Source organism: Falco cherrug, chromosome 4 (genome assembly GCF_023634085.1).
Source record: "Falco cherrug isolate bFalChe1 chromosome 4, bFalChe1.pri, whole genome shotgun sequence".
Lineage (NCBI taxonomy): Eukaryota > Metazoa > Chordata > Aves > Falconiformes > Falconidae > Falco > Falco cherrug.
In genome coordinates, this window is record NC_073700.1 from 70,952,177 (window position 1) to 70,980,174 (window position 27,998).

Here is a 27,998-nt window from a genome sequence, read left to right on the forward strand (position 1 = left end):
ATACCAGAGACATAAAAAAAAAAAAAAAAATCACTTAAGCCAACTGCAATTTTGGTAAGCAAATTATTTTCACTACAAGAAACCAGTTTCAGAAGTAACTTTAACAACCACTCCTACACTATCAAAACAAATTAAACCTAAAAGCTTAATATATTCCGATTTCCAAAATACAGAGAGCAAAATACACCCAGAATAGGTGTTGGCAATAGCACACTTTCATGAAAACAAAAGCAGCATCTGTATAATGAAATAAATGAACTACCACATCACTAATACACTTGTTGAACAAGCAGTCAACAAGCACCCAGGGAACTGAGGACCAGGGACCTTTTCCATTGGTTGCCGTGTGGCATCCTTAGATCCCAGATAATCCAACCTTGCTGAAAATTCACAACCTGTTCACTAAAACTTTAACTCTAGGGGAGTGTGCAGCATCTTTACATTACCAGCCTCAAATGCTTACAACATAAAAGAAGCCTAACTCCAGCACCAGCTCCCACTAGGGCTCAGAGACTCCATACACAACTGCTTAAATGTTCTTTTGTCCAAAGTTTTACTGGTCAAGAAACAAAATTGTCAGAGCACAACAGCTCACCCGGAAGAACCAAAAGAGGCAGAGGTTCAGCAGCTCTCCCTGAAGAAAGAATAAGGATGACATTTTTCCATAACAAGTGTGGTTACAGATTGGTTGCCTAAAGGTGCTGTGGAATCTCCATCTTCAGAAAACTCAATAAGGTCTCCTCTACAAAACTTCTCAACTTAAGGTAGGTCAAGAAGATTCAGTTTCACCATATAAGGGCAAGATAGTAGTGGAGGAATACAGACAAGGAAGCAAACAACCATCACCTTTTCCCTAAGCATCAAAAGACTAGTCACCACTGCTACGAAGAGTAAGCACGTAAGGACGCCTACAGCAAAACAAAGCATGATAGCTTTCCTCTGTCTCTCATTGATGGAAGAAGGAGCTACTAGCATACAAGCAGACTAGACTCTTAACCATTTTCTGCAACGAAAAGGACTCAACTATACAACACAGTGAGAAAATGCCTCTCCCGTCCTCCACTGCCACTTCCTTCTCATTTTAGACAACTACTCTGAAGTAGAGCACAGAGCTCTGAATCCCAACAGAATAAAATACCTACTGTCATGTTCAGAGTTGAGTTGCTTTTGTCTACTATTTTTTACTGGATGACAATTGCCTACTTTGTCTGCAGGGATAATGAAACATCCTAAACAGATACCCATCAAAACTGTGCATACAGTGGATAAAAGAAGGAAGCATTTATAAGGATTCATGATACTTAAAACTAAATTAAAATACATCTTTTTCAATTAACTCCACTAAGCCATAAAGACTACACTGTAAATTTCCTATTCAAATCACTTGCTACGTTATTCTTAGGCAACTATGAACTTCAGCAACCACACATCTCTCCTCCTCTCTCCCCCCTCCGACCCCCCCCATGAAAAACCCCATCATTAAAAATCCAGTCTTTTTGAGCTTTCCCACTGTTTAAGTGTGAAAGATACTGTTGTAAACCCATCTTTTAGACTTAATAAAAAACAACTCCAGAAGCACTGTTCTACACGTTCAATAACACTTAAAACATTCTCACTAGTTTCTGTTGAAACTGAAAATTATTTTATCGCCATTCCTCTTCACCCAAAACACCACACAAAAATAACAACAAGATACTCTGACTTTTCTTAATTTCAACAGACTTAGCCAGGCACTCATACCATTTTTCAGATCACTTTTGTTCCAAATGAATTTGCTAAAACCATCTGTATAAACCATAACCTTTACTATTTTAATCAATTATAAGCTTCCATTCACTTTGGTTGTGCATGGTTGGCATCCAAACAACTGGCCGCAGACTTATTTCTCACTTCTTTTAATTTTACGTATAAAATTTACAGTAATTGCTAACAAACTCTTACTATTCCCACTGAATTGCTTATTTACTCAATTTACTTTTGCTTTCATCTCCCTTTCAGGACAACTTTAACAGGAGGCGGGACGGAGGGGCACAGGCCTCATGTTTTTGAAAATGCTGGAACCGGCATCTTGCAAAATGTTCTTTAAATTTTCCCTACCCTCAGAATTCCCCTACCCCCCTTACTTAACTTCCTATTTTTCAGTCTTTGAGAGGGTGGCCATTTGACCTATGTGCTTTCTCAATAATAGTATTTTTACTAGATGACAATGCCTGGCTTGCTTATTTTAAAATAAACTTGGGCTTTAGCTTAAAAACAAGAAATTAAGAAATTTATTACAAGGAGCCAAATCAGCCCCTGAGTTTGCTAGTTTCTGTGTATTCTTATCAGCACTGCTTTCTCTGAAGTGACAGGGAAAAAAATACAGAAGACTACCGTGGGCTGGCAGGTTCACTGCCTCTTTTGCTTTAAACAATCCAATATTCTACAACAATCAATGCTTCTATCCAGAATCTGGTTTTGATTGTTACTTATTAGAAACAACTTACTGGTGAGATAAATTAAAATCAAAAATATTTACTTCAACTGTGCTTTCAAGTCCAATAACTTTGGCAAATGCTGCTTACCTTAAAAAAAAAAAAAAATGCACCATGCTTTCTAAGATAACATCACACAAGCATAGCTAAGACACTTTCCTTTGAAGAGATCTTGGGAAACAACTCTAACCAACATCAAAACAACATCAAAACCACATATAAACCAATTCCAAGATCTACTTTGATAACAATAATAATTAAAACAGTTTTATCCAATATCATAATAAATTGGAGATTCACGCTGAAAAGCCTTCAGAGTTTAAAATTGTCTTATGAAACTTCCAGCTTTTGACTTGAGTCCTTTTTGATTCATCCCTCAGACACACTACTGAGTTTTTCCAATTTTTGTGTTTCTCTCTGACATGCAAAATGTTTAATTACTAGCACAGAATCTATCCAAGTTTTACTAATCTTTTGCTGAGATTTTTATTTCAGGTTCCTAACAGATTTTTAGTTCATTGAAAGCCTAGCAGTACATACTTAGCATATATAATTTGAATATACATTATTCATTAACATTCAGAGTAACAAAACTCAGCTTCTGTAATCCTAACCAAAAGTAAACAGTTCATCTGTTATCCTAATGTGACAACAAGTAGCTCCTAATAATTTCACCATCAGCAAACAAAAGACTGTTGCCAACAAAGAACTCTGTAACTAGAACCAAACTCTACTGAAGTAATCTAAAAATTAATGAAGGAAATCCAAGAAGATAAAAAATACATAGTACATTATCCACCTAATTTTATGCCTTTAAAACTACTGCTTAAGTGTTCAAAACCTGATTCACAAAAGCACTGTCACTGTCAATCAATTCATAGTACCGTTAAATCTTACAGTACAAATTTTGAAGCCTTACTTTTAGAATTTTTACTTCATAATAAAGTAACAGCAACAAACTTGTAGTCCATCCTACTATCCAAATCAAGAGAAGCCCACCTATAGCTTGTGATCTAAAAGACACAGAGTAGGCACTACACTAGGGCCTCTACTTAACTACAATCAATGTTAAAGCTGTACTGCAAAGCAGTACCAGACTGCAGAGGCCAGAATCACAAACTCACACCAAGATCCAACCATAGTGTCAGTCTGGTCCCACAGGAGAGCTCCGGAATGTCATCACCGTCTCCTAACTGTGCACCAATTCCAGAGTAGAATTTGTTTATGTGTTTTGTGTAGTTCTTGAAGAGTCCATTATAACTCACTAAGGAAATTCTACTTTGCTTAAAACTACAGCTCACTCCTAAATCAAGTGAAGGAATTATTCTAGCATGGAAAAACATTTCCTTTTGAAATGTTAGTTCATTTCTTATCATGGTTGCTCCAGGTTGTAATTTAAGGATATATCTCAATTCATTTCAACCGTGGGCTGCCACTAAAAGGTAAGGTCTCACCTTACTGTTCACTTTCAACAGTGCCTCCTTGGCCTATCCACATAGTATAAGCTTGCCATGTAGCAGAGTACAATATTTTATTCACCCGATTACTAAACTTGTGGGATAACAGAAGTTTACCTTTCCAGTACAATCAGTAAATAAGTTGATACAACCCACACTGAGGCGGTGTGATTACCATACACAAAACTACCAGTGCAGAAACAGCCACCCATGGGATAACTACAGGCCACTCTGCTCAGCAGAGGTCAACAGCTGTTCTAGATTACAGGAAATTGCACCCTCAGTTTCCACAACTATCAGATCTGCTGACTGACCCCAAGACTCAGCTCTGTCCCACTCTGAAAGGTGAATACAGCAAGATGTCCTTAAGACTGTTACCATTTGCCAGAGGGTAAAAATAAATGCTATTGTAGGCCTTTAGTTAAGCTCTCTCCATGAAGGCATTCCACATGCTTTTTTATGTTGACCCTGATCTTCCTTTCCTGTAAAGACAATAAAACTTGCAGAAAATAAAGCTATCATCTTAAGTTACTATATTTTCCTTACCCTAGTAAATACAGTTTTAGAGTTTGCTGTAGTTAATACAGTGTTGTAACTGCATTGTTTGATCCAGTCTTTTCAAAGCTGGGTAAAAAAAGTGCTCACACTTAACCACTAGAGCTCTCACAACTGTGGTTGCTAGTCATTGGTACATAGAAAGAAGGATAATTTCTGATAAAATAAATCAATAGTTTGTCTATGAAGCAAAGGCTTCACCCTACAGAATCCTGCTATAGAATTTCACCAAACTCTCCATTTATCAAAATTTGTTCCTCAAAGAATTGGTACATTTGAAAAATTCACTTTGGATCATCATTCAGCAGCACAGCAAATAGTACATTTTTAAAACAGCTTCAGATTACATTCCACTGGTACACTGAGTAAGCTAATAGCTTTAATAATTTTATCTGGCATGCTACAAGCATTAATGAGTTTCTTTCCCCTTCCTCAAGAAATCCTTTGATACAACATAAGGAAGTAGTGTCATAAATATTTATCTAAAGCTCTAAAAAAATCTGTCATAGTTATACATTATGATTACTAGCAATATAAATAATAAATACACAATATAGATTACATGGTAGTATGTATATTAGTAAAATATTTTAAATTGTTTATCAATTTTTAATGTCTTTCCCAGTTAAAAAAAATAAATACACATTCAAATCCCTACAAATCTGCACAACACTAAAGGACCACAACATCTGTAGGTAAGCACCTCTTACAAAATGCGTATGCCTGAATGCGTACATATGACATTATACCATCCACATTTTTAGACATTAATACCCAGAAAATGTATCAGATCAGTAAACTTGAAGGTGAGAGCTGCTGACTAACAACAGCGATAGCAAAATTGAGCGTATAATGTTTTTATAGACTTGGGAGACCCCGACGCTAACCCTGGGGATGGGAAAAGGGCCTGGACCATGACATAAAACCACCACATTGTTAACTGGCTTTTTCCCAAGCAGCTGCATGAAAGAAGTCTTGGTGAAAAGTCACACAAAGAATGCTGTTAGACAGCATTCCTGATCATCATCCAGTGGAATCAGATTTCAAAGTAACAACTTGTACAGCAAAATCAAGCCTTCTAGGCTTACAGAAAATCGTGGACAAGATTACTGTAGGAAAACTATTTGAATAGGAGATGCACAGTATTACATACAACTGCACAATTTGCACAAAAACACACTGCATACCCAGTATTGTGAGAAGATAGAAGAATTTGGATTCAAAAAAAACCATAATACATTCCAATGCTCGTGATTTTATTTCCTCCTCACTGAGTGTCAAAAACCCAAAAGGAAATTACTGCAACAGTTAAGGAAACATTACTGAATGGAAAAGGCCCAAAACTGTCAAACAGCCAACAATTCTCAAGTATCTTCAAACAAATGCTCACTTGTTGCTTTTCTGTTTTCCAAAAAAAATGTGTTTATATTTTGTCCAACTACTAATCCATATAGAGTACAAAACTAAAAGTAAAGTTAACCTCTCTTTCAACAGCCTTCTTACACATAAGACAGCAAATCAATTAGCAACTCATACACGCATCAGTTTTTCTCATTTCAAAAAAACAGTCATGTGTTTAAAACCACAGTGGTGCCTCTGAATGAACATGAATACCAAACTTAGCAAGGAATTCTGTCAATAAATATATTCTAAGAGAAAAGTTCCTTTTTCAACTCAATCCTATTTTTCTACTTTTAATATCAATTAAAAAAATCAATAAAAACTACAGTAAATAACAGAATTTATAGAACTGCAGCCTCTGAACACTGAAAAGTCCTGTTTATATAAAAACAAATTCCACAAAGCCCACATATAGGAAAGATTATTTCTTATTCACAAAAATTAACCATAGCTGTAAGACAGTCACAAATATTAGGCAGCCAAATTATTAAAATGTATTCAAAACTTAATCACCCTGATCATAACTGTGCAATGTCCGACCACTACTCTTAAAAAATTAATTAAATCAAACATGTAGCTAAATACAGTCAACTCTTAATAATCCTTAGCACAGATAACCTGCTGCTGACCGATAAGCCACACCACAGATATTAGTCCAGGCTACACTCTGCTAAATCCAACTGTATTGTTTCCAAGATCTGTACAAGTGCAGGAGCAGAATGACCATTTTCACAGTATGAAGAAAGCAAACAAACATGCAGAACAAGACATTAGCTGCTTCTGTTCAGGGTCAGTTCAGGTCTCTGACAATGGAAAACACAGGAGGGACAGACACTGAAGCAGACTAGGACATATTCCACTCAAATCCAGACAGAATTATCTCTTTGAGCTCACTACGGGTTCTGATTACAGTGACAGCACCCACCATCACCAAGTCAAGAACAGGCAGGCATCTGTGTACTCTCCAGTGTACCTAAGGTGGTTATGGGCAACAAAAAATGTCATTTCCACCTGGCACTTTACATGACTCTTCAGTCCTCCCAGACCCAGACACGCTAGCAACTTGGTGCAGAATCATCTGCATGGATTTCCAACACTAAAGCGTAAAATTTCCACAACACTGCCTAGAAACCACTTGGTTAGTACAGAGTACAGTCACTATTATCTAGAATAACTGAACTTCCACTTGTCCCATTCCATCTCCAATAACCCAAAGAGCCAAGAGTTAACTATGGCTGTAAAAACAGTTAATGCTGCAAAAATGTAAATTACCCATGTCTTCTGTTTTCAGAGCAAATGCAGAAAACAGTGCACCCAATCTTCAGAATATTCTTCAGGCAAAAGCCTTGCTAAAAATCAATGCCTTCATTCCAATTTCAGGATTTATCCTAGTTTCAAGGTAACATGAATGCTTAGGCTAGTGAAAACATTCTGTAGTTAATGAGAAAAATGTGTACCAAAAAATGGTGACCCATAATTACGTTAGTAGGCTATGTTAGGGAACACTAAATCATACTGTAATCATTTTGCAGTCTAGAGATTCCATAGCATCACGTACAGTAGATTTGCTTCTCTAAAATTTCACATTCAGCTCTGGTAAGGACTATGTGCTATTTGGAAGACATATAGAGAAGGAGAAAGGGGATGGTCAGTTTTCTGTACAAGGAATGCCCACTTTGGGCTTCTTCATCCTGAAAAGGAGACAAAAGAAGAATATGACAGAGGTCTATAAAGCCAGAAGAAGCACTGAAAAGGTGAACATTGAATAATTGCTCTTTGTCTCGTCCTATCCCTTGGCAAGTGCCAAGCGGCATCAAATAAAATTGTCAGGTAACAGCTTCAAAACAAACCAGTGTACATCTTGACATATTGTACAGATCAACTGCAAAACGCCTTGCCACACAACATTATGGAACTAAACTTTTACGCAGAAGAGGACACATAAATAGTGTGATGGACTCTTCCATTAAACACAAAAATACCAGTTCTGGTTAAACAAGTCCCAGAGCGTAATTATTTGTAGGCAGGGAAAGTATACTGAGAAGTCATACAAGAAAACTCCCAAGAATCTACTTCACAGTAATAGAGAGCAGGTGAAATGTTGTTTGGCCTCCATGATATGCTCCTCTTCTCTTAGCATCTCAGGCTGGCACTTTCAAGTTCTGTGTAAGGTCTCAGACGGTACTGCTCCAAGAACACTGTATTTATGGTATCACTGAAAACTGTTAATTCCGTATTTGCCACAGATGATACTGGAACACATAACATTAACCCTCAACAACTGTACTGATAAGCACAACTAAGGCAGAGTAGATGTCTCCAACTAAAAATATGAAACCTAAGAAGCAAATCTAAAGAACTGCTGATCTCCAGAAAGTCAGATAAGCAGGAACAGGCCGATAAAGGGAGAGGGAGAAGGAGGAAGAATGCACACAAAAGAACCTCATGCCACTTGGAGGTAGGGGGGGTCAGAAAACCCCACAACACACCAACAAAACCACACCATAGAGCACCACTACTATTTTCTAATCAGTAAGTCATACTTAACAACAATGCAAGTCTGATTCCCAGACTACTTTGTCATATATATCTTGCAGTGCCCCGAAGTTCTTAAAAGCAAGATAACACCAATATATAGGTGCTGGAAGAATAGGCTGCTTTCAGTTACAGCTGTGCAACCGACTTAAGACAGCTAATGTACAGGCCGCTGGTAAAAGAACAGTCCTGGCCGTTCCCCTATAGCAGCACTAGCGTGGTCCGCTGAGTCAGGGAACTGATTTCATTTAGCTGAAAAGGAACCCGGGGCAGGGGGTGGAGGGTGATGTTAAATGCTAGTACCATCACAGAGGAGGAGGAAGTAATGCATAGCTAGGGTCCTCTCTGCAGCAATGGCATCTTACTGCAGGTTAAGAAAATCATGGAACCCTTTAGTAAAAGCTCAGCGGACCACAAAACACTAAGATTCCTGACATAAAAGAAAATACAGTATCTTCAACACCCAAACAAAACACATTTCTTCACACTATTAAAAAGCAAATATCCAGAAGACTGTTACAAAAAAAAAAAAAAAAAAAAAAAAAAAATCTGCTAGAGCAGCAGATCATGCATATGCATGAGCTATGCTATCTGCATATTCAAAACAAAAACTGCTTTGGTTTTCTGGCTACAGACTGCAGTTACCTGTTGCCAGAAGGCAGAAAGAAGCATAACTTTGTGTCACTGACATAAAATCAGTAATTTCTTCAGTCATTCTGAAAAGCTATAGACCATTTAATTATTCCTATACTTACAGAAAAGACTCCATAATTACAAATGTCTAAAGCTGGATCCTTCCAAGGTTTTATCAGAAATGTTTGTTTCAAAGTTTCTTCAGGAAGACCTGCATCTTTTTATCACTTCCCTTCACAACAAAATGTGAAGGGAATTATTAACCTTATTATATTTTTATATAATTATATTATTATATATTATATATAATATATGTGATATTTTATATATAATAATTGTATTTATATGATATAATTATATATAACATATATTATAACAAAATATTAACCTACTGTAAATGTAATTTTAGAACAGTAATCCCATTACATGACCTTCAACAGTATTTCCTTAAGTCCAAAACTCTGCCAGCACAATACCTTGTTAGGCAACTCTTTTAAAGGAAACCTTCAGGTTAAGAATGTAGATTTCTGAAATGCAACACCAGTCGGAGTTTATTTTTTCCAAGGTTCACATCCTTCTGTAAAGCTGTTATTTAAAGGACATTTGGTCCATAAGGTTGAATTTGCTGTATTCAACACCATGGACAATATCTATTACTAAGGTAGGTATCTTTTCAGAAGGTGAAGTACAAATTTTTAAGCCTTCTCTGCTATGAAATTTTCACTATGAAGCTTTCACTGATGAAAATAGCTAGTCATGAAAATTATAGTTGGGACAATACTGTTCATAAAGTGTAACATCTTTGCTGTTTAAACTTGAAGAATTTCAATCTTATACAGTACTTCACCTTCAGACAAGTATTCACAACTACAATTAATACAACTACAAGAGAGATAACAGGATGCTCAGCTCTTTGATGCACACTGTCAAAGTATGTTCTCAAAACTTTATGCAAAGAAAAAGTTTCAAAATCACCATAGAGAATAGCAAGGCATTCCCAAACACTACTTCAAGTATAAATGCAGTAAACACATCAGAAACTTCATACTTCACAAATTTTACTGTGTATTTCAAGAGGTTTGAGGCTTTCTTATTACTCACTGCCTAAAAAAAGCAAGGGTCCAACTGCCATTTCTGAAGAAATTAATTCAACAGTGCCATTATCAACCTGTCTGAGAGGAATAGTTTTAAGGCTGAAGTAATGGGCTGGCACTTAAGATGGTAGTTTCACTGACACAGATGACAGGCTCAATACAGTCTCCCAACACTCACAAATGACGCGAAGTTCACTAACATGTTTCAGATAAGCAAACACTACAATGGTGAACACTAGCGTGTATACTGTACTTTACAAAGTATAGGCAAGGGCAAGGGTCGATCAGCTTGAACACAAGAAGGCTCTGTGTTCCTGCAACTCAACTGCAACAGAAATAGCAAATCTGCATCAACACTAAGCTAAGATATAAATTAGTCAGAATATTATATATGCAGCATAAAATCTCCAGAATACAATTACACAGACTGTCCAAATGAAATCCACAATCCTGATCATACTTTGTCCTCTCACAACAGAAAGGGTTCAGTATCAAAATGACTAAACTGTTTACAGGTAGATGATGGACAAGAATTTAGACATATTTAGTAAAGAGAGAAGGAATTCCAGAAATTATTGAAAAGTTAAATTTTTGCACTCATACCACCCACCTATAAGTATAAACATAATCAAGACAGGTTATTCAGTGGAGAATTTCTCCAGCAGTTCTACTCAGCAGGAGCAGAACTGACGATAACCTGAACAATGAAATTAGAAAGATACAAGGAACAGGTAATCATTACTGCAACTTTTCAGCTCTAACTTCTTTGTTACAGAACCTATTAGTAAATCAGGCATGAAAGAGCTATCTTTTGAAAATGCAGTGGTGCATTCAGTGTGGGCTACAGACATAAAAATTCCACTTTCCTCCATGAATGGTGCACTTTCAACACCTTTCTATAAACATTCAAACTCCAACTAAATACACATAAAATTTACCCTTTTTACCCATTAAAATCTTACGTTAAAATGCAGTTTCTCTTTCATTGTAACTTCTAAAAATAAAACTAAAATAATGATTGATGTTCTCACAACTAATTCAACCTAAATAGGCCAGATAAAGGTTACTGTAAAACAGCTCGCTCTTTCCAAACTAGCCAGTGTTTTCATTGATGTTTAGGTTCCCTGCAATTATTTTCTTTCCACAGACTTCTTTCCCTCTTACAAAATAAGAGTTCACAGAAAATAAGAATAAAACTTACCCCCATTATCTGTTCTCTTTAAAGCACCATCCTTATGAGGGCATAATTCACATCTCTAGGAAAAAAAGCAAAAATAAAATAAAAAAATGGAATGATCATAGCAGCACTGAAAAAGAAACCACACACATTAAAACTGTTAGCTGACATTAAGGAAGCAACCATTCTTTAGAAGTGAATAGGTATGTTTTCCTTTAATCTTAACTTGAATATTAATATTACTTTGTCACGATCAATGCTTTCTCTTCCAGATCTTTAAACTATGAGATAGATAGATAGATAGATAGATAGATTAAAGCTACTTGCAGTTCTACCTCCAAATTTTTATTCCTGGATTCCACACCCTGGAATTCTGGAGAGAAGCCTCCAAAAACTGTAGCATGGAGTAGACTGGCTTGGTAAGAAACTTGGGCACAGCCCAAAGACTCCCTACCATATTTCCTTCTCCTAGGATCTCTATATTCACCAAGGTGGTCAATCACAAAGACATGCCATAGATAATAATCAGCACAGGTGCACATACTATGGCTGACTCCACAGCCTCTGCAGACTTTCAATTACCCTGAGAGACCAAAACCAGCCCCACTTTGTCTCAGAAAAAGGAGGTCAGAAGTTGACTCACCCTTGAAATTCTCCAAGACTGCATGTCTGCATGCAGTTTGAAATCGTATTCTTCTGACATACACCAAAATCACAACAGTACAATCTTTCTGTCTCTATCAAGTTCCTAGTAGCAAGTTTATCTCTGCTCCCACAGCAGCGTGAACCAATTCCAAACCATGCTGGAGACGACAGAAATGGAACAGCTTTGAGATCCATTCCACTTCAACTGCTCCAAATGACATGCAAAGGAACACCATTACAGGAGATCCTATACCTAGGAATGACCTTCTTAAAACCTTTATGTATTCCCAAATTAGGGACAACTCAAAGTATACCAGTCTAACAAGCTTTTCAAGAAACCAAAGAACTGTCTGATCATCAGATCCAGACTTAACACCACATCCTTCAAACGGAGAGGGACACCTGGCATCAGTACAGATGATCTTTGTGTTCCCTGAACAGTACTATTGTCCGTACCAGCTAACTGCCAAGTCAGCAAATAAAGGAGCCTATGATGCTGGAAGTGCCTCAGAAACAGGTTGTCCAAATTTGAGGAATGAGAAATTCCATTCCTGAAATGCAGATGGCTGAAGTTTATCTTGAGGACTATCTATTCCTCTTAATATGTAATAAAATTTATATTAGCAGCAAAGTGACTTTCACAAAAGGTAGAATAAAAAAGTTCTTAAATTATTTTTGCTCAGTGCATTGATATAGACAGCTTCACACAGTTAGAAGAATCTTTACGATTGCTGCTTTTTGTCTTCTGCTTTATCCCTCCCTCACATTCACCTACTAAAACGATCAGCAATTTACTGAAAGACAGCATTAAGTCTATGTTCTCTATCTATTTAGAGATAAAAATGGTTGAAAACGTATGTAAGCTGCCTGCAGACTGAGATCATTACACTATTTTGTTTGGGTTTTTTTGAAGTCAAGGTTATAAGGACTTCCTTGCCACTGAAATGAACTGATCAGTTCATTTTAAACAAAATCCTACATATGCAGTATGTATGTGAGCTGTATCTTCACACTCCATCTCTCCAAACATTAAATACTAGGTGCTGAGAAACACTCAATAGCAGTATGTTTGTTCCAGTGAAGTCCCCATACACTGAAACAGATTCTCAAAGCAAGAAACCTGGTATATATTGATGGTGACAGCGCAATGAAGTTTATTCCCACCCCAAAGTTGTGAGCTGGCAGCTTAAGGCCAGTGAGCAGAGATGATACATCTACCACTGAGACAAGGGAAGCTATTAATATAGTCTACATTGCCCCACCTCTGCAAGCCTGTGGAAGTTTCACATACATTTTCACTAGTGGCAGAACCAGTTTAGGAGGTTCTCTTCTTCCCTTCACCTCTTCCTTATTAATCTCTGCCTCCACCACTCCCTCAGCTGCTGACCCAAGTATCTGTAGGGCTGCCCCTTAAATCACATCAGTGAAATGGAGCAAAATGAACTTTTTCTTTTTAACATTTTTAATTCAGGTCATATTACTGATGCAATTTAAGCATAATCAAACAATCAGCTCAATCAGCAAAACTGAAGGCAGGCAGCCATAGTACTGCAAATAATATTAGTAATTAAAGAATTGGCAAACTTTTACCACAAAATAAAAAGCATTAAAATTATCACAGGACACTAAGCAGCAAGGAACTGAACCAGTCCTTTATGCAGAAGAGTTAAGCATGCTCTATTCAGTCTCACCAGAGCTCAGTTTCAACTAATTTCTTTTTGTCTTGCATCTCATAGGTCCATTACATCTTCCCTCATTACTCCTCTGCAGCCCTGGCTGCAACCAGTCAGAGAAGACACAAGACAGAAAACTGAAGCAGAGAAGTGAGCAGAGCACAGCGGAAGAAAAGCTGAGTGCAGGGAGCTCTGTGGAGTATCTTTCTCGCTGGCAGGGAGCTCTGTGGAGCATTCTTCTCCCTGGCAGAGAGCAGAATGCCTGCACTCAGCTTTCTTGAAGCTGGAGCTGTGCAACTGTGCAGAGATACTTTGATGACACAGAGTGCTTCTGGTGCAGTGAATTCTGGCTACAATCTGCAATAACATAGCACCCTAGTAAGCTAATACACCGCACAGTGTCACTTTCCACTTCCTCCTCCAAGCTACGAGCCCAGCTCCTTCCCTGGCTCCACACTCTCCGATTCTGTCAACCATTTTGGCTCTCCCAAGTTTCAATATGCACCATGTAGTAACACCAGTAGCTTTGCCAAGTGGGAACAGTGTGCCCCATCCCTTGAGACAAGTACCTGGCAGAAAATATCTTTTTTTTTAAAAAAAAAAAAAAACACTTTATTACTAGTTCTAAAATCTTACAGTAACACAGCATTTAAAAAAAAAAAAGTAATAGTTTTAGCTGAGAATTTGCAAAGTGACTGAAAAAAAATCTTAGGTACTTTCAAAATGCTTAAATGCATGTTGTTACAAAGGATTCTGTAGGACAAAGGAATGGGGATAGTTGGGTATACATGTATCTCAGAAGTCTATAATGGTTTTGTCTACATAGTTTCTCCTTCTTCCAACTTACTTATGGACGGAGCTAATTTGGAGTTTAAGCGAACAGCAATAGCTGAATTGCTCTACTAAATGTCACATCACCTACAACTTTTACGATGGAATAAAGCTTTGATCTCTGCAACACAGTATAAGGAATAATCTGACCATCTGTACAGATGGTCTCTAATATTTGAGCACACAGACTGTGCCAGGGCTCTCTTCTCCAGTTGTACCTTCTAAGTCTCAGCTCTGGCAAAAGATCTGACACAAATTTATTGTCTGAACATTCAAAAATACTGTGGGAAACTACTAAACAAACTGGGGGCAGGGGGGTGGGGGGAGGAAAGGGGTAGCAGGGGCGGACATGACACCCACAAGATATCACAGCCTAAATAGGGCAAGCTGTTATGATGGATCAACAGTTCAGATAAACATCATCAAGTTAGACAGTTCACATGTGAATACTGAAGAGGCTGACTGTGACCCAAGAAAATAACCACGTCCTTTGGTGTGCTGAGGGGCACTAGTCCTATAGCAGGGAGGGACACCAGTGCATGTGGTGTTGTAGGTATAGCCAGTTGAATTAGATGTGAAGAAAAGGAGTGAAGAAGACACAAATACTGGCTGTAGGAAGAACTGAAGTTGTAGCAAATTACACTGTAAGGACAGGAAGGGAAGGGACAGAGTATAACATGGACATCTCATTTTTTGCAGCTCTTTGGTGGAACAAAGCTCATTGATCTAGCTTCTGGCCAAGCAGAACTCAGGGCAACTCTCAGCAGGAATTGCTTTGGACTACAGGGTCTCCCGTAGAGGACTAAAGTGAAACCAATCTCAAAGTTGTGCAGCTGGAACTGTCTGACAGTGCGACTGTAACAACTCACTTCCGAGCTACATAAACAGCAGGTTTAATTAAGTGAAAGATGACTGATCCTGTAATCTCAGCATCCAGCCAAACCAAAACTGCCTGGGTCTCATGAAAAACCCACTGCCTCCTGAGGGGTCCATTCTTTAGAAAGTCACCCAGCAGAGACCTGAAGTGGCCAGAAGCATGGGAGGCCCATGCAGAAGGGGAAAGAAACAAATTTTTCTGTCATCATTAAAAAAGTAGAAATAACCAAGAAATAAATAAAATAACCAAGAAATAAACAGTAAAATTAAAAAAAAAGAATGGAAGGGTCCACTAAAGATACCAGCAGAAAAAAAGTTCCAGGACAAGAAGACCAAAATAACTTAAGTAAAGAATGAGCTAAATAAATCCATCTTCCTGTACTGAATTACTTAACAGTCCAATTTGACTCCACAGCATTGTGGCACAAAGTTTTCACCCATCACTTTAGAAACATATGTCTTTCCATTTTAACCAGGATTATGAGCTACCTTAACCAGCAGTATATAACATTAGTCAAATCTAATTCGCAAGTCTTTTGGTTAACTTAACTGTAACAATTTTTCAACTGGAAATGGAGGAAAAGCATAGAGAAGCTGATTTAATCCAGCAGACTACCTTATTTACGTTGAAATGAAGCGAAAGAGGCAGAGACATGCAGTAGATAGGGAAGATAAAGAGAGATAGGAACAAGACTATGCAAGTAGGAGAGGAGAAAAAAATAGTAGGAATATAGCATTGTTCTTCCCTCAGGGTTCTGTAAGTTTAGAGCAAGTTTCACAAAGCATCATCTGCAGACATCCATTATATGCTGTCTCTTGTTATAAGCAAACAAAGGTCAAAATTCTTGTGCAAGAATTCTGTTACTGAATTCTGGTCTAAGTTAGGCCAATGGAACCATTCACCTGAATAATGGCTGTCAACCAAGTAAAGTCCTGAAGGACTGGATTCCCAGCATTGCAATGAGGCAATAAAGTGTGTCTCAATATGACCTGTTAACCTAAATAACACAAGAAGATCTGCAGCAGATTAAATAGACCACAATTCCTAAAAGTTAGCTGAGAAATCAGGCTGCAGTTCCAGCTGACTTTACTTAAGGCTCGCTTTAAGGTAACATAATTGCACACTGCTGCCAATAATCACTGGCCATCCCCTGCTGTGTACTTTCTACTGTCTCCCTTGGTCTGGAAAGAGCATTCATTTGACCATACGGAAATCTGAATCAGCAAGCTAAAAACAAAGTACTTTTCCAGTCAGATCACTTCTTTGAGCTATCTTTCCATAAGGCCATACAAACAACAATGCCAGATTAAAAAAAAAAAAAAAAAAAAAAAACCAAACAAAAAAAACCCCACCACAGTAACACAGATAGGGAACAGAGCAAGGGTACAACCACCCTGTTCCGGAGGTAGCATCGCCTATGCTGGCTGTAAGTGAGTATGGAATTTCAACCAAGGGCCTTAAATACAAAAAACTCCAACACACAACCAAAACGTCATCACACACACTACACCTACACCCCCCAAAAAAACCCAACAAACAAAAAAAACCCAAACCCACACACCAAACCCGAAACAGACTAATTTAATTTTGGTAGTAATACAGACATATTTCTTGGGCCCACACACAGACATTTATTAGGCCAATTTTGTTTTGATAGTTCCCTGACATTCATATATTCCAAGTTTTTTAACCGGCATCAGTCATATACGCAAACTCTTTAGTTTACAAGCTTATTTTCCCTCCCAAGCTGTACTACATCCAGCGTGACACTTAAGCTTCCAGAACAGTTGCAGGTTTTTTATCCAAAGTACATTTTGATCACAGAACTACTGTCTCACATTGCTTGATAACAGCAAAAAAACCCCAGTATTTAACTGAAAGAACAACTGTAAGAGACTGCAATACCCGACCCTTAAAGTTACAAATAACGTAACAGCCAGTTACACAAAAATCACAGTTCTTAAAACCTGACACTCAATCTCTTTCAATCCTTCCATCAACAGGAGTTAAAACCTGACAGACAAAACATTTTATTCTATTGCTCCTGTTAAGGATTAATCAAACAGTAGACTGGTTAAATGCATTTGGTTTTATTGTGAGTTTTAGTTCACAGTTAAGTGAAAACAAACCCTTCACACACTCCATTGAATTTCCTAAAATTAACCCAGGAAGAGAGAGTCACTTGCCAAACAGTAGGTTTATTGGTTTGCTTCTAAATTTGCTTCCAAATACATCTATTTTACAGCATACCATGCTACTAGGTATTTCTGTATATACCAAAATGCCTCAACTTAACACACTCCCCCAAAGTACACAGACAGATTTACAAAGGTAAGCAACGCAGCTGATCCTAAGTTTCTAATCAATGGCTTTCCATGGCACCCCCCACTGCTCTTGGCAACCTTGCCGCCCATTCACTGGTAGCTGTGGAAGCCAGCAGCACAGCTGACTGCATCCAGGTATTCATCTCCCAAGTTCTGTGGTACAGCTTCACTTACCTTCACCAATATTCCATACCATTTTGCCTCACCCTTGGGCCTTAGCAGAAGGAAGCATACAGAAATCAACTCTAATGATCTTTATCATATCTAAGATGGTCTCTCCCAATCCTATAGACTTTCAATATGCTAGATAAGTCTTATATACTAATAATTCAGATAATACAAAGTATCTTAGTACAGGTTTAAAAAATAGCTTAGAAGGGTAAACACATCCATATTGGTAGTTATTTCAGTTAGTGTAAAACAACTGAATGCTAGCAAGCACATATGCATTGAAAAAAACTCTGGGCAGGGCAGGGCAGATATCTAGAAAGCAGCTCTGGATACAAAGTTGATCACAAATCACATCTAAAATTTCAGTTATGTCAATGCTGCACATACATCAGCCTACCTATATATAAGTAGTTGATGTTCTTCATTCACTTTTTTGATGGAAAACTATCTTCTAAGCTCAAAACGTTTATGCTATTTATTTTCCTTCTCCCCCAAAGGGTGTAAAATCAGTATTCCATCTTCTCCAGAGGAAAGTTATATTTTCTCATCTGCCTTTTATACTTTTCTATGTCCCTCTTTCCCCTAGTGTTTTGGCCCATTGCGGGGGGGGGGGGCACACACAACACCAGCACACATACACCAGAATGAAAACACTGAATATAAGAAAAACTCTTTTCCCCCAGTAAACTTTGAAACATTTGGGGTCATTTTTGTGATTGGTCTGCATTAAATTCAGGCAAATACAGTACTAAACAACCAATGTAAACATAGCTTCCTCTATAAAAAGACACCATATTCTAAAGACACATACAAGTGTAATTATACCACAGACAACTAGATTATACTTAACAGAAAACCCAACTCAAATTCAGCTATTCAGAGGGTATCTACAGAAGAACAAATGCCTTAGAGCCTACAAAGAAACAGTTTTTGCAAGATTAGGCAACCAGAAGAAGAAAACCCCACAGATACTTGCAGAGGAGTGCAAACCAGTATACTGGAAATTTAGATATACTTGGCATAAATTCTATCAACAGATGAGAAATCACAGGCAATTAGTACAAAAACAGACCTAGCAACAGGATGCGTACCAGACTGACCATGTCTACATCTGCTGGCAATACCTTACCCCAGCACTCAGAACCCAGTGACATCTCATTTTTCTGTTCGTCCCTTCAAACTATTCTCTATGAAGCAAAACCGCTACTGCCAACATACAAAGACTAACCAGAGAAGATCATCCTCTCAGCCCTTCAAGCCTCTACAAAGTCCAATAAAACTCACAAGCATTCCCAGATGCTGCTGAAACTACTGAACCTCTACTCACACCAAACTTAAGCTATCTATTCACATCAATGCTTTTACTCTGATATTTCACTAATCATTTCTTTGGTGTTTTTTCCTTAAAACCAATTCTTCTCCAAAACCTCCTAAATAAAGTTTATTTCTGATATTTATTTTTTTTTTCCAACCCATGCTTTATAATACTTGCCAGAGTCAAAACTTTTTTTTTTCTTGTTCAGTACAGCAAAAGGAAGAATTGCACAACATTTCTTCCAAAAGCTTTTATAGGAATACATGGCCCAGCCAATGAAGAGACTATCTACAAAGCCAAATCCCCATTTTCTTATTTATGAGTTTCTAAACTATAGCTGGATAGCAACACACCTTATCAAGTCTCAACCTGCAGTATTTTAAGACCTTACCTAAAAACCTACAAAATATTCACATTCAATATTTTCATCTAAACGGCTCTATAAATGACAGCTTGCAACCACGTAAGTATTTGAAGCAGAAGTCAGCAAGCAGCTAACTACACAAACTTTTCAACAAAGGTATCTGAAGAGAAGCAAATTAAAGTTCCAATGGTTGCAACCTATGATTCACACCAGACCTCTTTATAAGCCACAATGAAGATCCAACAGGAATTAAAAGATCTTCCTGCCAAGTTCAAGAAACACCAATTGGCTGACACCTCTAATAGAGCAAATGTACGTATACTGTCAGTACTTCTCTTTGAAAGTGCTATGTTCTGCAACTTGACAACTTAAGAAATTAATTCATCTCCATCTTCAAATAATCATTTCTTGATACTGACAAATTTGCCAAATCTCTGCCCTATCTCTATTCAGTCATCTGTCCCAGGAGAAGGAAAGAACTTTTTTTTAAAGCAGACAGCTGACAGGTAAAAGAAAAAGACTGACTACCTGAAGCATTTTGGGTTTTATACCTGGATAAATTAAAGAGACTCAACCTAGTTCTCTTTATCAAGGCATCAGATAAAAACATATGCAGATTCAGTTAGCTCTGTCAAAAGCATCTACTACATATAATAAATCTATAGACTATGACTATGACAAGATTAGTGCCACTCAACACGCAAATCAGCATCCTTCCAAGACCATCCAGTCACTATGTACTACAGGTGACACTCAGTCATACTTTTACTCAATGCAGATACGGTAACTGTAAGAGAAATAACATAGAGTACAACGTAACATAGTGATACCACACAGCAAGTATGAAGATCTAGTTACTTCAACTTCAGAAGTCCAAAGCCATAAACATATTTATCCCACAACATATTTAAAACTAGTAAGCCCTGTAGAAGACTATGAGAAATACCTGTCACATTTGGCTGGATTTCCAGCTAAACACCCAAGCTTTTGTTATCAGACTGAAAGTATGCTACAGACCCAATTCAATCTAACTGAAGAAAGTATGCAATGGTTCACTTCAGTGTCCTCCTGCAACGTGCCACAGCTGTACCCTAAAAACTCCTAGGTAAAATGCATGCTAGCATGTTTGCAGCTAAGGAGCTTCTTGCTTACTTTAGAATCTTCTTCTGCCAGTGATTTAACAGTCTAGCAGTGACACGAACAGTCACAACACATTTCTGCCTAAGAATTAAGCAATTCCTGTAATGAAAAATGTTTTGCTGTAGTATCACTTTGGTTAGTAATTTTGCCACAGAACCTTTAGAGCATTTACTTAAGTACCTGTTATACTAATATCTATGATAAAAAAAATTTTACCATGTAGTACTTGAGTGATGGAACACTGTTTTAAAGCCTGAATACTCTTATGTATCCGTATCCAGCATAACCTAATTAGAAATTACTGCACAAATAAGGTGTACATTTGGGTAAACTGCAGCTAATCAAACCTGGAAAAAAGTAAGTGCACCTTTTCCACTATAACAATGTGCTTCAGGTTAAGTTTATGAACTCAGCTGCGTATTTAGAAACCAAGAATGCATACCAGCAGGGGAAAACGTAACACAATCATGAATAGTGTTAATACTCATGCTTTGATAAGCACAGCACACAATACAGTGCATCAGGTTTAGTTCACCAGCTGGAGTGGAAGATGCACAGAAACTATTGCACTTCTGCAGCACCTTATGCTGTTTGTACTTCCTGATGACCAGACACTACACAATCCCAAGAATTCTGTCATCTTTTGAGTCGTAGTGCAATAAGGTTATGGGCCTGTATTCACTACATATACAAAAAACAATCTAAACAGGAAAAAATATTTCCTCCTACTCATGAAATGCAAAGCAAACAACACTCACCCATCTATGTAAGGGACAAGAAACACACATCACTCAAATCAATAGCATTTCAGAATAAAAGAAGTTTCACCTTCACCAAAATTAGAACAACAGAAATTCCCCACAACCATTCCGCTCGTCTCTCTAGCTCTGTTTAGTCCATGTTTTGCCTGTTACCTCTCCCAATTACCATCCTTACCTCAAATTCCTCATGCCCTACATTGGGCACCAAAGACAACTGTGGTGGGTTGACCCTGGCTGGAGGCCTGGTGCCCACCAAAGCCTCTCTATCATTCCCCCTCCTCAGCTGGGCAGGGGAGAGAAAAATATTACAAAAGGCTTGTGGGTCAAGATAAGGACAGGGAGAGATCACTCAACAATTACCAACATAGGGAAAACAGACCCAACATGGCGGAAAAAAACAACTTATTACCAACCAAATCAGAGTAGGACAATGAGAAAATAAAAACTACATCTTGAAACACCTTTCCCTTACCCCTCCCTTCTTCCTGGGCTCAACTTTACTCCCAATTTCTCAACCTCCTCCCCCTCCAGCAGCACAGGGGGACAGGGAATGGAGGTTGCAGTCAGTTCATCACACATTCTCTCTGCCACTCCTTCATCCTCGGGGGGAGGACTCCTCACACTCTTCCCCTGCTCCAGCGTGGGGTCCCTCCCACCAGAGACAGTTCTCCACAAACTTCTCCAACATGAGTGAGTCCTTCCCATGGACTACAGTTCTTCACTAACTGCTCCAGCGTGGGTCGTTTCCACAGGGTTCAGTCCTTCAGGACAGACTGCTCCAGTGCAGGTCCCCCACAAGGTCACAAGTCCTGCCAGCAAACCTGCTCCAGCCTGGGCTCCTCTCTCTGTGGGTCCACAGATCCTGCCAGGAGCCTGCCCCAGCACAGGATTCCCATGGGATCACAGCCTCCTTTGGGCATCCACCTGCTCTGGCATAGGGTCCTCCATGGGCTGCACGTAGATATCTGCTCCACCATGAACCTCCCTGGGCTAAGCAGCACAGCCTGCCTCAACACTGTCTTCACCACAGACTGCAGGGGAATCTCTGCTCCAGTGCCTGGAGCACCTCCACCTCCTCCTCCTCCCCCCCCTTCTTCGCTGACCCCACTGTCTGCAGAGCTCTTGCTCTCACATATTTGCACTCCTCCCTCCTGCTGCAATTTGTTGCACAGGGGTTTCCCTCCACCCTTCTTAAATATGTGAGCACAGAGGCACTACCACTGTCGCTGATGGGCTCGGCCTTGGCGAGCAGCAGGTCTGTCTTGGAGCCAGCTGGCATTGGCAGTATCAGACTCAGGGGAAGCTTCTAGCTGCCTCTCACAGAAGCCACCCCTGTAGCCCCCCTGCTACCAAAACCTTGCCATGCAAACCCAATACAACATGCTGTGCCTAAATATCTTTAGGCAGACTTTTTACTCCAGTTACCCAGCTACAATCATTCACTGACTTCCTTCCAGGCTGCATAGTCATTCATAAAAGACAACTGTGTTGTTGGTTTGGTTTGGTTTTTAGGGAGGGGAGGAAGGGTAAGCAGGAAGATATTTGCTAATAAGCAGCAGTTTCTCACATTTATTAAAAAAAAATCTACTAGCAATTTGTATTTTACAGTCACTTTTCCTTTTCTTTAGAAGTTTACTTTCAACTGCTATGTAAAAGCCACATGAGTAACAAAAGCACAAAGGTCAATTTTTCTATTGTAGTCTCAAAACTAAAGCATGTTTTCTACTACTTGTTATAGTGTTTTTAAAAGTAGTTGTGGTAATATTCTTATATCGCATGTCCTTTAAGGAAAATTAGATACACATTAAAAAAGCATTCCCTTCCAAATTTCTTTAAGAATTATTTCAAGAGGCATCTTCAAAGAGAATGCATACAGTATTAGTCCTGAATGATTTTGTGGCCAGTATTTCAAATTGAAGGAAAAAAAAAAATGAAAGAGCAAGGCTTTTTTCTTCTAAAATTAAGTTTAGCTCACCTCTATTGTGTCTGTATTTATCAATGTGCATTCTAGTTTACAGATACAGGTGTAATAACCACACCAAAACTGATTCTAAGCACAAGCACAGAGATCCCATTCCCCTGGAGACAACCTGTTGAACCAGAGCTGTCAGAGCTCTGATCACAAACCTGTCCACACATTGAAAGCCAACAGTCCTAATTCCTCCTACAGTGCCTCATTCTGTTTAGGCAAAAGGTAAGTAACACTACCTACGGTTATTTTATACTACATAAATGCTGGAGGTGGTGTATTAAACTATGCATTCATCATACAACTCTTATGAGCAACTCCACAATAATAAACTTGTAGATGCATGTGATGAAATGTTTTTTTAGAAAGGGAACTTGGAGAACTACAACCATTTTTGTATTAAAGATTTTAAATAAAAAATAAAAAAACCTCAAGTGTTCAGACTGTGGATCATCTGTGAAGCAGATGCAGGAACAGCTCAGGTCTGGCAGGATTACTAGCAGGAACCTAATCACTATGAGAGCGCAATGTACCTGAACTGGCTTTGGGGGTGAACAGTATAGCTGCATTTCTACAGCCCTGAATCCTTAAGTACTATATGATCTAAACTGAACTTTGCAATGATGGCCTTCCAGTCTCTGCACTGAGTTCCAAGAAACACACATGCAAATGCAGAGACTCCAGTTATACTAGATTCAGATGAGATCCATATGAACACTATCTCAAATCTTACGTGGCTAGCTCCACAGGGAGTCACAGCCCCCTCAATACATTCCCCAGAACTAAAATCCAGGTGGCTTATTAGACAAGCTGCAGTGAAGTGCAAATGTGCTGACTCAGTTCTGGGCCAGCGCTGCATTCAACTTCATAAGCCAGCCCATCAAAAACAACACAGAAATGCCAAGTGGAAAAACACTGCCTTTACGACATTAATCCGTACCAAGCCCAAACTGATCCTTCCAGATGCAATGACAGGCTTATAATACAGATATTCCAGCGAAACAGATCAACAGCATATTAATTCACTTGCAATGCCGTAAGCAGTCTGAATTCACATGTACAAGCTGAGCTGGGCTTGAGGTAGTTAAACTTCCTGGAATTCGTAACACTGAAGTTCAGTACTGAGATACCCTGGCCTCTCTGAATCAAGTTGGATTCACAAGGACCAGCATCTACACATAGCTAATAAGCCTAACGAAGCCAACTGCACAAATGTTGAATGCCTCTGTAGTGCCCAGTGGCAGTACATGGATTATTCCAGCTCCTTCATGATAAGCACAAATAGTAGTAGCTCATAAACACATTGTCTAATCATAATATATAGTGGGGTATAATTAAATCATTCTTAAAATAAGATCATTAAGAAAGATGTTTGGCATATAACAGGATGATGGGAAAAAAAACTCTTTTTGAACAACAGTTGTGCTACAATTCCCAAACTTAGCTTTTCTATAGTCTCTCTCTTTGGATACCAGTACCATCAGCCCCTGGACAACATATATGTACCATCCAACTTCCAAAGTCATGACACAAAGTCCCTTTCGTACTACACCATATATATATACACATCCTCACAGGGATCCTAATATTACTTTTTTCCTGCACCAACATCTATCTGCCCTGCTTTTTGATTCAGAAGTTCAGGTACAGCTGAAGACATCAAAAGGGCCCACTATGCAGGGTAATAACAGCTGGTGCTGTCACAGGCAAAACTGGGAGCAGTTGCCACCATCTTGAAGAGAACCACATTCCAAGCTCACTATATAGGTCAGCTGAGATAAATTAGCTGATTTAGGGAAAACTAAGACCTTTCAAGTAAAGTTAAAAACTTAAAGAGTGATTGTAAAAAGTGCATACTCATATTACAACCTTCTATTTATTATGCACTACATATGCATGATTATAAGGCAAGTCAAATAATTACCAGACACCTCAATAAGTCCATTATCCAAACAGTTCAGGTTGACAAAAATTGCAGTTCCTCTCACACACACAAAGACATGACTCTGCTAGAGCCAAGACTCAATATGGCTTGTCAGGCATGGAACTGTGCTTTCCAACTAGTAGCGGACCATTCAAAACCCAAAGACACTGGCTACCACCTCACTATTCAAAACACAGAAATCAACCAGCCAGTAGGCTTCTGCAGCTGGAAAAAAAAAATACATATATATTATCAGCCACTGCTTTCACTGACAAGCAATATGTACCAGTTCAGCAGCAGCATGTGAAAGGGAATGAAGTAGACACCAGTGAGTAACAGTTAGTTCAAAGTATATGGGAAGCCAAGTGCTCTAAACTGCTGTTGAGCAAAGTTCTCTGGTGACCCACCTACTTGAGGTACCTGCTCCTGAGTTAGTCTATTTCTTTCAGTTGTTGCAACAAGACTAAGTTTAGCACAAGTAATTAACCCTAGTCTCTTACCAGAATAGATTTCTTTGCCCAGTAACTCCAGTAACTACAGCTTAAAACAAAACAAAAAACTTAAAGGAAAAAAAAAAAAACCACTCCCAAAACCACACAATACAGCTTCAGCAGGGAAAAGTACAGCTAGAGAGCAAGACTGAGGTCTTTTTAAAAATTAAAAACAAGTAAACAGAAGTATGTTCAATGTAATGTGGTTAATTTAATTCTGGTTTTGTTTCTAGACAAAAAGGCCAACAGAAAAATAAGCTTCAGTCTCCTACAGCGATGATAAGGCGGTTGCTTTTGCAAGTGTGTTAAAACTTCTGCATCTGAAACTGGTTACAATAAAGTTCCAGTTTTCGTACTTAAGTCAGAGCTTCAGTTTAGTTTCTTTATGTTAAGGGCTTTTCCAAGACACCATCTTTCTAACTCACTAAGTAGTTGTTCAAACTTCAACTGTTATCAATCTGTTCTATCTCACATGTAATTAGTTTCAGTTGAGAACCACATAAACCTACGTACGCTATGTTACAAATGGGAAAGATTTTTTTGATTTTTTTTTTTCCCAAAACAAGATTAGTAATCAACTTGCTGAACCATAACATAAACCAAACCTGTTAGGTGGAAACAAGAATAGAATACACCAGGCACTGAGTTAAGTTCATCACTATTCTTCTTAAGTTCCAACAGTGAAGAAAAAGCACTATGATGCCTATCAAAGCTATTCTTGTTGGTAAACTCAAAAAATTATCAGAATGCAGTGAGACATTGTTTATTTTAGAACTTAGTACAGTTCTCCTTCATTCCTTGTGTCAGGAGAAGCCAGGAATAACTATATCCTAAATCTTGATGAGAATTCCCTATTGTGCACCAGAAAAATCCTCCTCCTAGCCACCATCTCTTTTCTCCCCTCATATATTTGTAACTTTGTTGTCAACCTGTATATATATCAAACTCAAGAACATTAAAAATGCTATTCTTAAAACTTTACATTGCTGATGGTCTTCCCATGTAAAGAAACAGCTTTTCTTTAGAAAGGGCAGCGGTTTTGATACTCTGTTGACAAATATTTGGAGAGCACGCAGATCAATCCGTTCTTACTCCCACCAACAAGTTTTCTTTGGAAGAGGTTAACAAAGTCTAAGTTACTAGGGCATTATGAAAACATTAGTGGCAAGTGGAACAGGTTGCCCAGCAAAGTTGTGGATATCCCATGCCTGGAAGTGTTCAAGGACAGGTTGGATGGGGTTTTGAGCAACCTGTGGTCTAGTGGAAGGTCTCCCTGCCTATGAAAGTGGCATTGGAACCAGATGACCTTCCAGCTAAGGAAGGGATTACGGTCCCTTCCAACCCAAACCATTCTATGATTCTACAAAGTTGCAAAAAAGTAGAGGAACAAGATTCTTCAGTCCTGTGCCAAAAATTCACGCAACACTAAGTCACCCTACCATTTCCGCAGTACTTTATATTCGAAAAGGAAATAGGTACAGCAAACAGCTCACATAAACACTCTGACAGTCACTGACAGTAACTAAAAATTTGGTCTCAGGCTTTGTCTTTAGATACCAAAGTTAGAAACAGTTTACACATGCCCTAAGATGCTGCATCACCTCTCTTCCCATTTTTATATGAAATTTTTTTTCAGAGGCAAAGGAACAGCTTAGTCTTTCTAAATACTCTCACTTTATCTTTTGCTGGAAGACAAACTAAAAAGTGCCAAGTAGTGAGAAACGTGATTCTCTTTTTCTAAAGATACCTGATATCATGCAGCTTGATCTGGTAACACACAAGTTCGACCAAAACAAACCCTCATGTAATCAAGGGAAAAGAAGGGAGGGGGAAAAAAAGGTGTTGGGGGTTTGTTATTGCTCAGAAGGATTATCTGAATGCCCCGTATTTAACATAAAAAATTAAGAAGACAGAGGAAGAAAGTGTTTCTTCATTAGAAGTATCACATTCCAAGTAAGCATTAGATTCTGAAATTAAGAACACTACCTATTGGTTAAGTGTTCCTAGACTGAAGCTTTCAACTGGCAATCTAAAGTTGCTGTAAAAGAAAACTGGACACAGATCTTATTCCCCCCCTTACCTAACTAAAGTGTTAAACTGACAAAATTATACAAAAGCCACACCACAGTTAAGAAGAAATCAATCTCTGAAATAGTCAGGGCAAAAAACTAAAAAAAAAAAAAAAAA

General features: G+C 38.4%; 1 protein-coding gene across 6 annotated transcripts in view; it reads right to left on the bottom strand.

Moving 5' to 3' along the window:
* MLLT10 (MLLT10 histone lysine methyltransferase DOT1L cofactor) overlaps positions 1-27,998 on the bottom strand; it is a 136,917-nt gene that overhangs the window by 96,274 nt on the left and 12,645 nt on the right. For all 6 annotated transcript variants that reach the window (XM_055709381.1, XM_055709383.1, XM_055709379.1 and 3 more), the window contains one exon: positions 11,351-11,405. In XM_055709381.1, coding sequence (XP_055565356.1) covers positions 11,351-11,405 — 55 coding nt within the window. The remainder of the gene's footprint in view (positions 1-11,350; positions 11,406-27,998) is intronic.